The sequence below is a fragment of the Coffea arabica genome, chromosome 7c (genome assembly GCF_036785885.1).
Source record: "Coffea arabica cultivar ET-39 chromosome 7c, Coffea Arabica ET-39 HiFi, whole genome shotgun sequence".
NCBI classification, from domain to species: Eukaryota; Viridiplantae; Streptophyta; class Magnoliopsida; order Gentianales; family Rubiaceae; genus Coffea; species Coffea arabica.
In genome coordinates, this window is record NC_092322.1 from 5909346 (window position 1) to 5924820 (window position 15475).

The 15475-nt window shown below is 36.8% G+C and overlaps 3 protein-coding genes across 12 annotated transcripts; 1 reads left to right on the plus strand and 2 right to left on the minus strand.

Moving 5' to 3' along the window:
* Positions 1-1446: 1446 nt before the first annotated feature.
* On the minus strand, positions 1447-2089 carry LOC113698158 (large ribosomal subunit protein uL24z-like). Its single transcript, XM_027217864.2, has one exon. The coding sequence runs from the start codon at positions 1995-1997 to the stop codon at positions 1542-1544; it is 456 nt and encodes a 151-aa protein (XP_027073665.1). The 5' UTR covers positions 1998-2089; the 3' UTR covers positions 1447-1541.
* Positions 2090-3984: 1895 nt separating this feature from the next.
* Positions 3985-8482, minus strand: LOC113697843 (lipid phosphate phosphatase 2). 9 transcript variants are annotated; one of them, XM_027217437.2, is made up of 9 exons: positions 8161-8482; positions 6462-6554; positions 5764-5985; positions 5570-5657; positions 5359-5468; positions 5150-5240; positions 4709-4897; positions 4572-4631; positions 3985-4348 (listed from the first exon to the last, which is right to left on the minus strand). In XM_027217437.2, exons 3-9 carry the CDS (start codon positions 5977-5979, stop codon positions 4155-4157), a joined length of 948 nt encoding a protein of 315 aa, XP_027073238.1. In that variant the 5' UTR covers positions 5980-5985; positions 6462-6554; positions 8161-8482; the 3' UTR covers positions 3985-4154. The 9 variants fall into 9 exon arrangements, with proteins under 9 accessions (XP_027073238.1, XP_071913456.1, XP_027073240.1 ...); XM_072057355.1 differs by having other exon boundaries at positions 5764-5988; XM_027217439.2 differs by having other exon boundaries at positions 5764-6016.
* Positions 8483-12269: 3787 nt separating this feature from the next.
* On the plus strand, positions 12270-15096 carry LOC113700108 (protein PAL OF QUIRKY-like). Of its 2 annotated transcripts, none has more exons than XM_027220570.2 (2): positions 12270-13186; positions 14022-15096. In XM_027220570.2, the coding sequence occupies exons 1-2, from the start codon at positions 12390-12392 to the stop codon at positions 14845-14847; spliced, it is 1623 nt and encodes a 540-aa protein (XP_027076371.1). In that variant the 5' UTR covers positions 12270-12389; the 3' UTR covers positions 14848-15096. The 2 variants fall into 2 exon arrangements, with proteins under 2 accessions (XP_027076371.1, XP_027076370.1); XM_027220569.2 differs by having other exon boundaries at positions 12271-13186; positions 14013-15096.
* The last annotated feature ends 379 nt before the right edge of the window (positions 15097-15475 follow it).

A 15475-nucleotide genomic window follows, 5' to 3' on the forward strand; every position in this document is an offset into this window, starting at 1 on the left:
TTCAGGCCCTAGAGACTCGTTATGCTGTCCCTCTGAAACAAGTGCCTTCAGCAACTAAACTTTCCCAAGGACGGCTCAAGAGTTCTTTTGTTCAGCCAGATAGACCAATGTGGCACTATCAGTATTTTTAATCAGTTCAATTATTTGCATGTACATTTAACTCTTCTACATCAAAAATCCTTTCCTTTCTTAAGGTCTAACAGCAACGGAAGCAGCCCCAACTCCTAATCCAAGTAAAACATCCTATAAAACGCCCTATCTAGAAGCTAAAAACTGCCACAACCAACACAACACAGAACATAGAATGGCTCTATCAGAAAGCAAATCCATCAAGCACACAAAATACATAAACAATTCAGCAAGCAACAAAAAACTGTTCCAATGCTAGAATTCTCATTGCAGAAGCCATTTAATACACTGCTGCAGACAGTGTGACCATCAATTGCAAGGAATAAAAGCTTTTGAAGACAGAAAAGAAGAACATAGAATGGATGAAGGTTGGCCTCTATATCCTGTCACTCACATTAAGACTGATGTGTAAACCCTGCAAACTACCGATGTTACGTAAACCAGAAACAACTACAAACCATCCTTCCCTTATAACAGAGTAAACTATTGAATCTAGCAAACTTAGCACTCAAATACCAGTCCGTCAAATCAAGATTTGAAGTAATATGTTTTCTAAAATCACAAAGCATCAACCACAAACAAAGCCAATTTCACAAAGTGTTTTCTTCAATGATCCATAATCAACATTCCTACACACACACACACACACACACACACACACACATATATATGAGAAAAAGATACACCAACACACAGGATTTTGGGAGGATTATATAGTTCCTAAAGTCCACAAACAGGGAGGGCTAACAACAACACAAGGACGGTAGGAGATGTCCTAAATTAGTGGTAGCAAATCATGAGAAAACCTCAAGTTACAAAAGTTGCAGAAAAAGCTTCAATTCATAACACTCCAAAGAAACCTTAAACCTTGCAATACTGGCTAGAATGATTACATGTGTTAATACAATGGTTGACACCAAACTAATTCACTGTACATATCGAACCTGTGAAATCTAGTAAAAGCCAACAAAGTTTCTTTGTTTACCAAACATTTCAACTAGGTACCATACAATTATACTGGTAAAAAATCTCTTCCGTCTAAGCTACTCACAGATCTCCATTTCCACCCAACACCATTCAACATTCCTACAAATAATCTTACCTTCGCAACAAACCTAAACAACTAGAAGTAAATGTGCAATTACTATCAAAAGCAACCTAAACAACTAGAAGTAAAGACTACTATGCAGCACGCAAAGCAAATTCTAATACTTGGGAAAGGGAAATTACGTTAATCGTGAAATACTCATTGTATCTTCTGGTTAAATCCTGCTATAGAAACGAAATAGTACAAAATTGACAACAAACGCATCCCAATTTAATAAAAACACTCTTTCCATTGATGAAAGACAACAATGCTGAAAATACAAAATTCAAAAATTTAAGGCACCAAAAAAGAGAAACAATCGCTTTTAATCGATGTTTTGAAGAGAGGGTGCAGCAGCAGCAGCGACGTCATCCACAGTGAATTTCCCCTTAGCCTTGTCAGCAGCCCTCCCCTTAGCTTTCCTGTCCAGCAAATCCTTACGGTCCTTATCCAGCTTAAGCTTGGTCACCACAACATTGGAGGGGTGGATTCCGACGTTGACCGTAGACCCGTTGACTTTCTCCCGGGTAATCCGCTCGATGTGGATGACCCATTTCTTTCTGTATACTTGGACGACTTTGCCCTCCCGGCCTTTATAGGTGCCACGGACGACTTGGACTTCGTCGTCCTTGCGGACGGGGATGGAGCGGACGTTGTACTTGTTGCGGAGATCGGCTGAGAGAGCCGCGCTCATGATCACTCGGCGCACGCTTGAGGGAGCAGTGAAGTGGGCCTTCCGGCTCTTCCGGCGTGAGCTGGAGACTCTTGGGTTGTACTTCATTTCCGGCGGGGATGGCGGAAGTGATGGGGGGGGGGGGTTGGGGAGATGGGGAGAAGGGCGTCGTACGAGGATGTGGGGATAGTTGTGAGAAAAGCGGAAGCGGGGAAGTTGGGAAGGTAAAGGACGGTTTAGGGTTTCTGAATGATTTGACGATAGTGGGCTTGAGACTGGAGCGATGGTCCACGGACGAGTGGTACTACAAGTTGCTAATTGCCAAAGGGGTATTTCCGAACTTTTGAGAAATAGAGAGTTTTTCAAATTTTGAAGACTTGAGGCTGGTACTTTCACCTTCAACTCTACTAATCTACTTAGGTTCCGTTTGATAACATTGAATCTGAATTCTGAATTCTAAAATAATTAATTTGTTAAATTTTAAACACTGGAAAGAGATATATGAATGTCTGAATCTTAATGCTGAATCTATTTATACTGTTTGATAAATATTCATAACTTAATGCTTAATAAGCTAAATTGTACAATTTTGCCCTTCTATCTTTTAATCCAAAAAGGAAATAGAACCTATGATTTAATTAGCTTAAAATTGTTATGTATAAAAAAGACAATATTTATTTTTAAATCAAATTAATATAAAAGAAGAAATATATTATGCAAAACATTAAAAGAAACATTACAATCCAATAATTCATATAACATATAAATTCGACCTAAAAAATATAGAAATGATTGTTTGAATAGAGAATATCATATTGTTTTGTTTAATTAGATAAGGATTTTGAATAGAGAATATTAGATTGTTTAATTAGATAAGAATTTTGAATGTAATTAACAAACAGGGATAAATTTGGTAGATAAGATAAAGTAATTGAAGTAAATCTCTTGATTCTTATCAAATTAAGCATTCAGTTACGATTCTTGTGCTGAAAAAAATACATACAAATTCAGCACCATTTAATAAGTTCAGTAGGTGAATTTTTATTTATCAAACACCCAAAACCTCTTAATGTCTGAATGAATTCAGTTTCAGCACTTTTTTATGTTATCAAACAGGCACTTAGTGTGGACTAGGGTTGCAAACGAGCCGAGTCGAGTCGAGTTTTGAGCTAATCGAGCCAAGTCTCGACTAAATTTTACCAAGCTCGAGCTCGACGAGCCGGCAAATTTCGAGCTCGAGCTCGAGCTCGAAAAAAAATAAAAAATAATTATTTTATTTTAAAATAAATAAATAAAATAATATTTTTTTCTTAATAAATAATAAAATATTAAGGATATATACGTAATTTTACTATGAAAATAAAAAATAAAAAAATATATATATAATATACGTAATTTTATTATTAAATAAAAATAAAAATAAATAAATATATATATATATATATATCCAAACTCGTGAACCCGCTCGCGAGCTAACGAGTTTAATATTTTGAACTCGAGTTCGAGCTCAAGTTTAACTCGAGCCGCTCGCGAGCGGCTCGATTCATTTGCAGCCCTAGTGTGGACTTGTTTTCTAATGATTATTTTAATCAATTATAGAATCTGATTCAATCTCAACTCTCCTTTGTGAAATTGTGAACTTGTTTTTGATTGATTATTCTAGCTAACTGATTCAACTTCAATAATTGTGAATTTGACTCCATTAATTATTGTTAAAGTCTGATTTTGAAAATTTATTTTAACTCTTATTTTACATAATCAATTTTTGTGATATTTTCCATCGATTGCTTTTGTATTATTTTAATTATAAATTTCTTAATCACTAAAAAAAGTTAAAATTCATAATCATTTAAAGAGTAACTTTTGTTGATTCCCTCCATAATAATCATATTTTACACAATATAAAAAAGCAACCGCGAAAAAGACCGCAAAGGTTACAACTTTGACGGACAACTCGTACCAACTCAAAACGTACAACTTGCAAAGCCTCTCCAAATTAGGCATTTTGATTGATGAACGAATACTCTGCCACTGCCAGACTCCTGAAGCGCATCTACTGATACCCTGAGATGCTCACCCCTCCATGTTCCTCATGTCATGCAAAGGTTGGAAACATTTATATTGGGAATCATTAAAAAAAAATCCAACCGTGAATTCAAGGTGGAAAGTGGGAAAATTTCTCCACACACATGATTGTATCAACTCCTCCAGCTTTAAAACCAGTAAGCAAGAAAATTTTCAACCTAATAACTACAGAGAAAATGCTCAAGTCTCTCTCCGACCAGATTCTAGATCTTCAACTGCTGTGCCAGGATCAACAGTCGAAGACATTTCCATGGATGCATTGTTGCTTTCATTTTGGTGGTTTTCATCTTGAGCTTCTGCATTCAGAGCATCGGTTGGTTGCATGCTGGCATGTATTTCCTCCTGAACCCTAAAGTAGGCGTACGTCCCCCAACCTACAGCAACAGATTAACAGGCGCTGGGGTAAATCTGCACTAAGTCATCATATCGACGCCAATCTTCTTCAAAAACAGCCTAGCATACTACCAAAAAAAAAAAAAAGCCCTCATACACCCGATCTGATTATTATATACATTGGAATCCCATTAACTTAACATGAAACTCCAATTACAGTAAGGAGATCAGTTACCATCATTTGAAAAGGAAATAGCAGCTTACCGTCCACATGATATGGGGGTGGGAAGAACTGCAAGTAGCAGAACATGGCCACTATGAGACCTGTTAAAAACCACAGCCTTAGAAAGTACAGTGTCCAAGTTTTCCAATTAAAGACAAATATATCACGACAAACCAACCTATGAGACCTCCAGCAAACACATCCTGCCAGTGGTGCCTATAGTCATCTACCCTTGAAATGGCAACAAGAGATGCAACAAGCAGGGGAAGGAAAACAATGCAAAGCTTTGCAACGTGGCCTCTACGGTCAAATGCTTGAATTTTCCCAGACAAGTACAGTGATAAGAAACCCAGACCAGCAAATGACCCTACAGATGTCCCAAGTCATGACTGAGTCAACATAGACAACAACTTAAGAACACAGCTTGACCTCGTGTTGATTTCAAACCTCTCCTGCCCCTTCATAATATCTCACATAATTTGACGAACATATGAAGAACTCATTGCTTAGGATGATAAGAAAAATCAAGCAAGGTAGATATGAGTTATAGACAGGCTATACGCATGAACATGTTTTTGCTTGTTATTTTAGATTTCAAAAAAGATGGGATTATACTCACAAGAAGTATGCCCACTTGGAAAGCTTTTGCGTCCATCCTTAAGAATATGTTTCTGCCCGTGGCATTCTACATTTCCCCACTGATCATAAACCTAAAAGGCAACACAAATATCAACATTAGACTAATGAAAACTGACTTCAAGAAATAACTGAATACCACTGGCTACTTCTCATTAAAGATATGGAAAACCAAGTCCAACAGCTGTGTACATCTTTTCCATCTGGAAAACAACGCCAAAAGAAGTCTGGTCGAGGGCGGCCAACAGCATCTTTTATGGCATCTGTTATGACTCCAGTTATCAGAACAGAGAATAAGAGCCCTGCACTTGCCAGCAACATAAGATGTAACAGTCTGGGAGGTAATTTCACTGGAATCAGAGTACTTTCGATTGTACAGCACAATGCTTAAAACATTTATTACCCAGAATGGCGTGATGAAGATCATAGACATCTGGTCTACGCAAATAGAAGAGTAGAAAGACGACCATTGGCAAGAGGATGGCATACACCTACTTGGTTTTAAAGGAAAATTGAAAGGATAATAAGACACATAACCAACTCATGAACTCATAGACGGTAGTACAGATTCACTTAGATAATGATGACTGAACTTACTGGCACAGCCCATACAGGAACAGTGTTCTCTTTCATTGGATACTTGAGATCTGCCATCATATCTTTCCCAACATAGCGGTAAAAAGGATTGATGACATTGAGAATGACTACTATTGCTGCAAGAAGCATCAGTATGAGCCAGTCATGCATATGTTTTCTAGCCAATGTAACCCCATGAGTTCTCACAGTATGTGCTCCAAGCTGGGCCTCTCTCATTCTACTCTGCTAAATATCAACACATGGGCACAGCAGACTAACAGAATTGTCAGATTATTCTGAAGGAATCCACAAAAGTGCACAAAGCAGCTAAGATTGATACTGGCTGAAAATTCACAGGAAAAATGATAAAATCACGACAAAAATAACTTATTGCAACCAAATACAAGATATATGATCCATTGATCTGATCCGACTAAGGTGAACCTAAATGCCCAACAAAGATCATTTCCAAGCACAAGGAAAAAGGGTTAAAGAATTCAACATGGTTAAGAGCTCGAAAAACAGCAATTTATTTTCATTCTCCAACTCCCAGATATACTTTTCCAACATTTTATATGCTTAAAAAACACATCATTGTGTTCACTTCAATAAGCTCAAACCTCTTTTTTCCCCCTAAAAAGTAATAAGCACGGAGTTAGAGAGGGGCATAACAAAGTAAAATTTGTGAATAGATTGGACAATTTATAAAGCAATTGCACCTGGTGGTTCTGGTATCTTATCAATGGCTGGTAGAGGTGTGAAAACCAGTCCCCTCTGAATGGAAAATTTCCCCACTCTGGTCTTAGAATGCCCTAGATAAATGAGAAATCAGTTAAGCACAGACACAGCATGATGGACAGAAAGTACTACAAGAATTTATTGAGTCTATCTTACACAACTAAATACATGAACCCTTGAAAGTTAAGACAATTGATTCTGAAGTCAAAAACAAGTCTCCCAGCATCCATACTAGCTAGGTATTTTAGTATAAGATATGAGGTGGTTGTCTGGTGAAACATGCAAATAGGTGCTAGCCTATCACCATTGTTCAAGATACAAGTCAGCATTCTACCATCTATGAAACTAAAACTGCATTCGATGCCAGAGTGGGCCATTATCTTGCACTTCCTGAAGGTTGGCTCTCCATATTGTTGCATTGAGGCCGGTAACCTCGTATCATTTGGCATCAATTGACTAGCTATTTCATGTACATTGTACATCCAACACAGATACCTTGAGACATGTAATACCATCACTATGTTTACAGTACAGGGCAACAATATTCTTGAGTCTTGACATAGGGATCCTTCCTCTCCCCATTACCCAGCTGGGTTGCTGTGCCATATTGCCCTCCATCCCTGCCCCCCCATCTAAAGAACATCTCTCTCCCCCCACCCCCTTATATAAGTACCTAAATAATAACCTGTCTCCTCCACCTATAACGACCATGAGATTCTCATGTAATTATGTGATACTAATGAATGTCGGAAACAACAAAGATTAGACTGTTCTAGAAATCACAAGTCCGAGGTTGGTAATCATAAAATAATTCTACATTTATACATTTGTAAAACCTGAAAACCTCAACAATCTGCAGTCTCTTATGCATAACTTGCAAATGAGAGACGCATTAGATAAAGAGATACATATAATCTGACTTCAACTAGTGATGAATTAGCGTTGGAAATAAGAATGTAATGATAACTCAGTAAAAGGCTAATCTTTCCCTAGCTTTACCATTCAGATATTAAAAAGGTCATGCAATATCCATAACTTATAAAAGAGAACAATCTCGGTAAATATCTTTCTGACACACACAAGACAATGCCCTGTAATTAATGACCAGAGAAAGAAGAAAAAGAACAATTAAAGAAAATTAAGTATGCATACATATTTAACCCACCCAAAAAAATTCTACAGACAACCAATTTCACAATCTGCAACACCTCCACTTGCAAAGAGATAAAGGGTCAAGGGAAGAGAGTAGAATTATAAGCTCAAATCCAGCTGAAAGAAACATGTGCTGTTCTGAAAACACCAACCTGAGTATGAAAAACAGCTCTGCAATTGTCGACACACAAAAGGGATCTCAAATCCCACAAACCCATGTGACTTTCTAAATGTATGACACTCAAAAAGACACTAATCAAGCTAAAATTATCACTAAATATCTGAGCAATAAGCGCATCCTATTTCAGATATCATTCAACATTTAAGCAATAATACCAATTTATTAAATAGGATTCCACGTGTATTTTTTAATGTGCCAATGCTGTATACAGTGGTCCAGTAGATTAGCGATCCCTTATCCATGGTACGGTTGAAATAAAGTATTTAGTCATCACTATCAATAATGGGCAAGAGAACAAAGTTATGTCAACATGAAAGACTGATTAAAAAGTGGCAAACTAGTCTGACCTTTTCTATAAAAAAAAAAAGTTTAATGTTGTCTCGGCTACAAAATTTGACGGTGACCGCAAAACCAAAACATCTGGCAAAGTCACCAATGATACCCCGACCCTTCTAACCTTCTTCTTCAAAGAAGTTTCTATGGCGACTGAGGACGGCCTTAAAACGGCAAGGTGTTTATTTGTATTCCGAAATTTGCGTATCTTTACTTTTGTAGGTTTAATGCATAGGCGATAATCGGAAGGCGAATAAGGGGCCGCCATAGAGAAGAAGCAGGAGCTGTGCGTTGTTAAGAGAGGAAAATGCCACGTCTGTGAGTTGAGGAATGGAAAAGGCCTTTCGCGAAAAGGCAAAAACAAAAGCAAAAGTAAAAGGAATGACAAGTTGACAACACCAATTTGGGATAATTTCACAAATCTCCCCTGAGGTTTGCCTTAATATCAGTTAGCGCCCTTATAGTTTCAAAAAATCTCTCAAGACAGGTTTGTGTGCTAAAAAGTCAATTTTTGAGATAATAAATTATTTGAAATAATTTTGTGTAAAAATACTACTGTTGCACTTTTTTGATGTGATATACGTGGAATAAAAAAGTGAATGAAAAATGTGTTAATAATACAAGTTAGTCAATATGTGTAAATAAGATAGAAATAATATGTAATCCAAACACGCTCATTTAATGAATGTGGAAACCAAAAAACAATCTACCATCATACTAGTACTGAGTGTGTTTAGATAGGCATTTTGTTCAAAAAATTATTTACTTACAACATGATCACATTTTTCAACACATCTTTCTATCTTTCTATCACTTTTTATCTCGCATACATTATATCATAAAAAGTACTATAATAATTATTTTAAATAATATGCTATTTAAATAATGAGTGTTTGTAGAAGCAATCTTGTAAAAGGAATGAAAATCTTCCAAGTAATGAGATTATGGCATTGGGATTACTTGGATCAATTTGGAGTGGTGCATAGGCCCTACAATGTTTTATTCAAAATACTCTCAATTTGGGCTGCAACTTTTTACATGGGCGATATTCTAAGGGTCTTAAAAAATGGACATACCTTTTTTTTTTTAAAAAAAAAAAAAGGGACGACAAGGGGATGTACTTAAGAAATAATCATTGGGAAATTCTATTTCCATTAAAAATTGGGATAATTTTAGTAACCTTTCCTAAAGTTTCCAAGTATTTCAGTTAGTTCTCTTCAAGTTTTAAAAATTATACTTACTTCCTTTGATTTGATATTTTGGTAACCAAACCTTAAATTATGGTAAAAAATAATTAATACCCTAAAGTGCACTTATCTTATAAAATTTATTTTATTTGTCTAAACAATTATAAAGTAATGCAGTATAATTATATAATATGAATGAGTGCCAAGTTTTTTAAGTCAATATTTATTATTTGATAATTAATTGTAACAATAAATCTATCGCTATAATAGGCTACTTTTTATACTGTTTTATCGGAGATATAGATTTTTTTTAAAATTGAAAAGAAAGCATTATCTTGATTTTTTTAAAGGTTGTGAACCAGTTATGTGGTAGAACTACCACAATTTGGTTGTGATTTTGGCCTATTTGATTTTAGGTTATTGTCAAAATTTTTTAAATTTGATACCTAGAAAAAAAAAGCTACAAAAATTTAGATTACATTAAAGGTTATCAAAAAAGTTGACTAGTTTGACGTTTGATCAACATAGAGGTTTGGTGTAATATTAATAGTTCTTCAGATTTTATGATGAAATATAAAGAGAAATGAATAAACAGGAAAAAGGGAAAAATATATAAAAATCCATCTTTTATATAAGCATAGCCAACAAGAGAATTTTATTAGAATGTCGATGTTAGTAGTATCATTTAAAATCGGCAAAGGATGCACATGTAATTTTAAAAAAACCTAAAAAAAAAAAAAAAACCTTATGAGAGGTTTCTGAAATTATCCTTTAAAAGTATAAGAAACCTGATGAATGGAATTCTACACAGTACTATCTGTAGTGCACTTACCAGGAATTTAGGAATCTTGGGTTGCACTGCTTGTAAATGTCCATGTCATTGCAATGAAAAAGTAGCGCATATGATAACTTTTTCATTGGATTAGTGGAAAATCACATATCATCGAAACATTTATTCACGCTAATACAATATTTGACTATGGAAATTACCAAGGATGCACCGCATTTGGAGATCTTGTACCTTTTTTTTTTTCTCGTTTTTTCTTTTTGGTTTAGTCCAAAACTAAACAAAAATTGGGTCGACAAATGTCAGGTCATTCAATAGCTACAAAGGTAATAGAATGGGGCCAGAAGTAGAGAATTTTCCAGTTTTCCTCATTGCAATATCGTACAACTTTCCGTGACTGGTGAGGTGTCAATGAGAGAGTGGTCAATGGAAGCTTGCTAGATTTCCCCTGCATATTCATCTTCCCGAGATTACACGTCAAACCATGCCACCATGACAGCCTGCTCTACGAGCTGGGATGTGGCTGTACCTTTCTCTCATTCTTTATTTATTTTTATTTTTTGACCTTACTGTGTGGGTTTGCTTTGGTAAAGCCTAAAGGCTGCGGGCTGCATCCTGGTAAGTAATCATCCGTGGTTAATCTTTATTTAATTACTCGTCATCTGTGGATAATCTCTTTTTAATTGAAAATGCCCTATTACATCATCATACACTCGCATGCTCCATTATTCAATCCCTCTGGAGACAGACATTTTGATCTGTTCTAACCCCATAACTTGTTACCCTTCAGGATCATTTAAGTGGTCGTTTCATTTGAAAACTACATCTGACTAAAGATGCCATCCCCATTACTCTCTGGCGCAGCTGATTGGCGTTCAACTTAGAAGAGATAGATAGGCACATGACATGAAAGTTTTCATTATTCATGTGCATATGTTACTTATTTCATATGTTTTCTTGTTGACTGACTTCCTCGGTTTTCTCTCATGCTGTGTGCAAATGTCAAGTCAAAACTCAAGATGCCCTTGCTTATTTAGGCACTTGCGGTGAAACCAAGTTAATCTACATACATCAAAACTTAATCCAAATTAGTCAAATTAAGAACTTGTTTGGCCTCCTATTTAAAAGTTAACGCATTTTTTAATTACTTCACATACATCATATTATAAAAGATAACTGCAGTAACTCTTTTTTTTTTTTTTTTTTCCAAAAACTCTATTAAAAATACAATCCAAACAAAATTTGAAAGTTTTGAATTAATAAAGTTTTGTTTTATATCAGAATTACTAAAAACTCTCTAACTTAAGTATAGAGCAATTTGAGGAACTACAATGATATATATATATATATTGAAAAAGAAAAAATTTTATGTTACGCTTGATGCAAGAAGGAGATACTTTTTTCAAGATGAAAGCCGTCTAGCTTAAATAATACTATTTGGGGCGATGAATATGTTTGGATAGTAAATTTTTTAAAACAATACGTTAAAAGAACATATGGGAACTTTAGACTCCATTTTTTTAGATAAACATGTAATTGTAATATGGTTGAAAGAACGCCTGCCTCCTTTTCAGAAAAATGTGAACCTCATAATTTCGTATAATTTGAAAAGAAAAGCCAATAAAGGGAACAAATTGCACAAGTCATTATATTGCTTTTTCACCATTTCCACAAAAGAGTATGCTACAAATAAGGTCAAGGATTTTTATGCTATGTGAGTCCACTTGATACAAGCAATAGTAAGATAGAAGAATTTTTGGATATAAGAAAGAATCATACCGATTCACTTATTCACCACGTCATAAATGCAACAATACTAATCTACCATGACAGCTTCTTCCGCAAGTGTTTGAACAATAAGGAAAAACCTCTTTTGATAATAACTTTAAATGAGGAAGAGACTAAAATTTTCATAGAGAAAACATTAGAAATTACTTTTAAAAAAATTAAAAACCCGATTTAATTTTTTTACTTCTTGAAAAAGGAACGATTTGCACACAAAAAACAAAAAAAAAAAAAGAAGAAGAAGAAAGAAACAAAAAATTGCGAAAATCACGGGATTATGATACTGTGTTGGTTATTTATGTAAATTACGACATTTCACTAACCTACGACCATAAGATTAAGGTCCTACCATAATTAACTGTCATTACAAGAAATCCCAAACCCTCTATAAAACCTTCTCCATCACTCCGCTCGAAGCTCCCCGGCCATCAAACCGCCCCAAACGCTCCCACCCAATGCCCAAAGGTCTCCACCGAACCAACCGATGGACCCACCACCTCCGCCACCGTCATCCACCGCCACAGACCCTCTCCCACCTCTCCCCACCACCCCACCCAAACTCCGACTTATGTGCAGCTATGGTGGCCACATAGTTCCCCGTCCACAAAACAAGTCCCTCTTTTACGCCGGCGGAGAAACCCGAATAGTCGCTCTGGACCGCCGCACGGTCTGCACATCCATTTCCGCCCTCACCGCCCACCTCTCCCGGACCCTCTTTGGCAACCGCCCGTTTCATCTGAAGTACCAGCTCCCAAACGAGGACCTCGATTCACTCATCTCCGTCACCACTGATGACGACCTCCAGATTATGCTGGAAGAGCACGACCGCATCTCCGCCGTTACGTCCCCTACACCATCCCGCATCAGATTATTTCTCTTCCCCATAAAGCCAGAGTCTCTGGGTTCAGCGCTTCTTGATCCGAAAGCTGACTCGTGGTTTTCTGATGCTCTGAATAACACGAGGATTGTTCAGAGGGGTCAGTCTGTTGATGCTGCTGGATTGGGTCAGGGACTAATGGGTTTGGATATTTTGGGTAGATCGGATTGTAATGCGGCCTTGGAGAATCCAGCTGAAAGCATGAGTAATAATGGTGCTGAGGCTAAGGAAATCAGTGGGGCTGTGCCGGAATCGTTGGTATTAGAGACTAGCTCGTCCTTTGGGTCAACTAGTTCTTCAATTTCAATGTCAAATGCGCCGGCTGTTGGGATCCATTGTGAGGACGGGAGCGTCAGTTTGTTCGAGAGGAGGCTCAGAGTGCCCTCCTCAGCCTCAATTGACAGGTAATAGCGTGTTTCCGTTCGTGTGTTTTTTTTTCTTTTTGATTTCAAAATTCTTTTGTGGACTTGATACTTAAGAATCCAAAATAAGGAAAAGTTAAATGAGTTAGCTTTTGCTTTCTATGTGATCTTCAATTTTAATTTCCAAGCAACTGATGATAGGAAAAATAGGTGCATACTGAAGTTTTTTCGAGGACTTAGAATTTGATGAGGAGATTTGGGGAAGGCTCGAGTTTTATTCAAACTAAATGATGCGCATCCTTGAAATATTGAAGAGCAATTGTTGATCTGTTTTGATTTTTTTTTTTAACATACTGATTGATTCCAAAATTGCCCACGAGGACTACATTAGAGGTAAAAAGATCTGGATGTTGCTTGGGTACATGGTATTGTATTCAGAGAAAAGGAGATAGTGATCTTGATTTTTAAGAGAATGTCAGCCAGACCACTGGTAGCGAATCATGGCATCTCTAGAATGTCTTGTGGATTTTTATGTTTCAGTTGTACCAAAACATTTAATTATTGCGTTAGAATGGCAATCAGGCTTCCTACTGTTTATTGGAGCAAGAGGCAAATAAGTCCTCAGAAAATGTAAATGATTTGCTGCTAAATTTATTTGTACTCGGTTATCAAGAACTTTAACAAGTTGAAAGTTCCAAGAAGGGAAAAACTTGAAGCCAAGGTATTGTTTCTCTACTTGATTTTGCCAACAACCTTTCCCTGGTGTACTCAGTTAAGCTAGTCGCCAAGTGCAAATATTTCATGTGCACTGCATTGTTCATATCTCATATCGGATTATAATCATGGAAATGTTACTGAATTTTGCCAGTGATAATAGTGTTGGAAGTGCTGGTATCCAACCAAAAGCGGGGATACACCAAGAGCCATATGTTCAAGTTGCTTCGGGAGTGTCCTCATACTCAGTAGAAACAGAAAATTATCCTCCTGACCCTCAATCTGTGATCCAAATGCAGAAAAATGTTCAGCTGGCTGGTTACCAATTATCTCAGCAATCAGAAGGGAAGCACCACCAGTATGAAGTCCAGTACGTTCAAGGAGATATGCGCTACATGCCTCAGTATCAAGCTGGCCCATCACCACTTCAGTCTTACTATCCATTATATCAAATGCCTATGCTCCAGCAGCTGCATAGTTCTTATGCAGTAAACCAACCCTATCCAATTTACCTGGTGCCTGTGAGGCCAAATCAGAATTATGGGGTGTCGGTGGAGAATACAAATGTTGCCTCAAGTCGGCCACCATTACATCCACAAGCTGCCATGATCCCTCCAGTGACTTATAAAGAGGCCACAACTGGTCAACCAGTGCCTGAATCAGCTTTAAAGTTTTATCAGACTGTTCCGCAAGCCACACCTGCAGTCAGTGCACCCACTACACAAGGTAAGAAGCAATTTATGGAGCTTCCTGAGCTGCAGCATCCTTCGCAAACAGTTGTCAGCGCTCCAGTGGCAAGCTCTAATTATGCTAGCGAATTTGATGATGATGTTGCATACACTCAGATATATAAAACGCAGCCATCAGCTTCTGCCTTGCCGTTGCCATACCAAACCTTGATGAAGGGAGTAAATTTGATGGCGTCAGAGTCATCATCAACACAGGAAAACATGGGCATCAAGCATCAGACGCCGTCACATCCTCAATGAGGCTCTCGTCTTAGAACAGGAAAATTTTGATAGGGGGTAAATTTTCATATCAAGTACAGTCTTTCATTGTGATTGGTTTTGGGGTTAGAATAAACCGTATTTTGTGTTATTTGTTGATTGTTTATTTATTTATTTTCCGCGGACTGCTTTTTTCTTTTTTCTTTTTTCGGGTGGCTGTATTATCTGTTAATGGATTTCAAGTTATGAGTGTGGGAAAATCTGTAAAAACTAGAGTTTTTTTCTTGCCAATTGCGATCTGAAACTAGTATTGCTTTAGGGCAGCATTCAACATTCTTACATCTATTTTAGATGCATTCATTAGTCCCTTTTTCACTAGCCTTACTATGGCTTTTCATAGCTTCTTTTTGGTGATGCTAATGGCAATGTTGGACTCATCCCAATCACATTCAGAATAATCTGTTCTCGCTGCTCTATTGTTACCAATACCAAAATATCTTTGATACCGGCCTTGTAGGAGTAGGCGTCGGAGCTCTATCAGCTATTTCATTCTTGTTATTTACTTCGGTCTTCACATCTATTTTTAATCATTTAAAAATGAACGTCTTAGCTAACTGTCCCATTTGAAGGAAAAGTAGATTATTGCTGTAACACGTTATGGACATCAAAA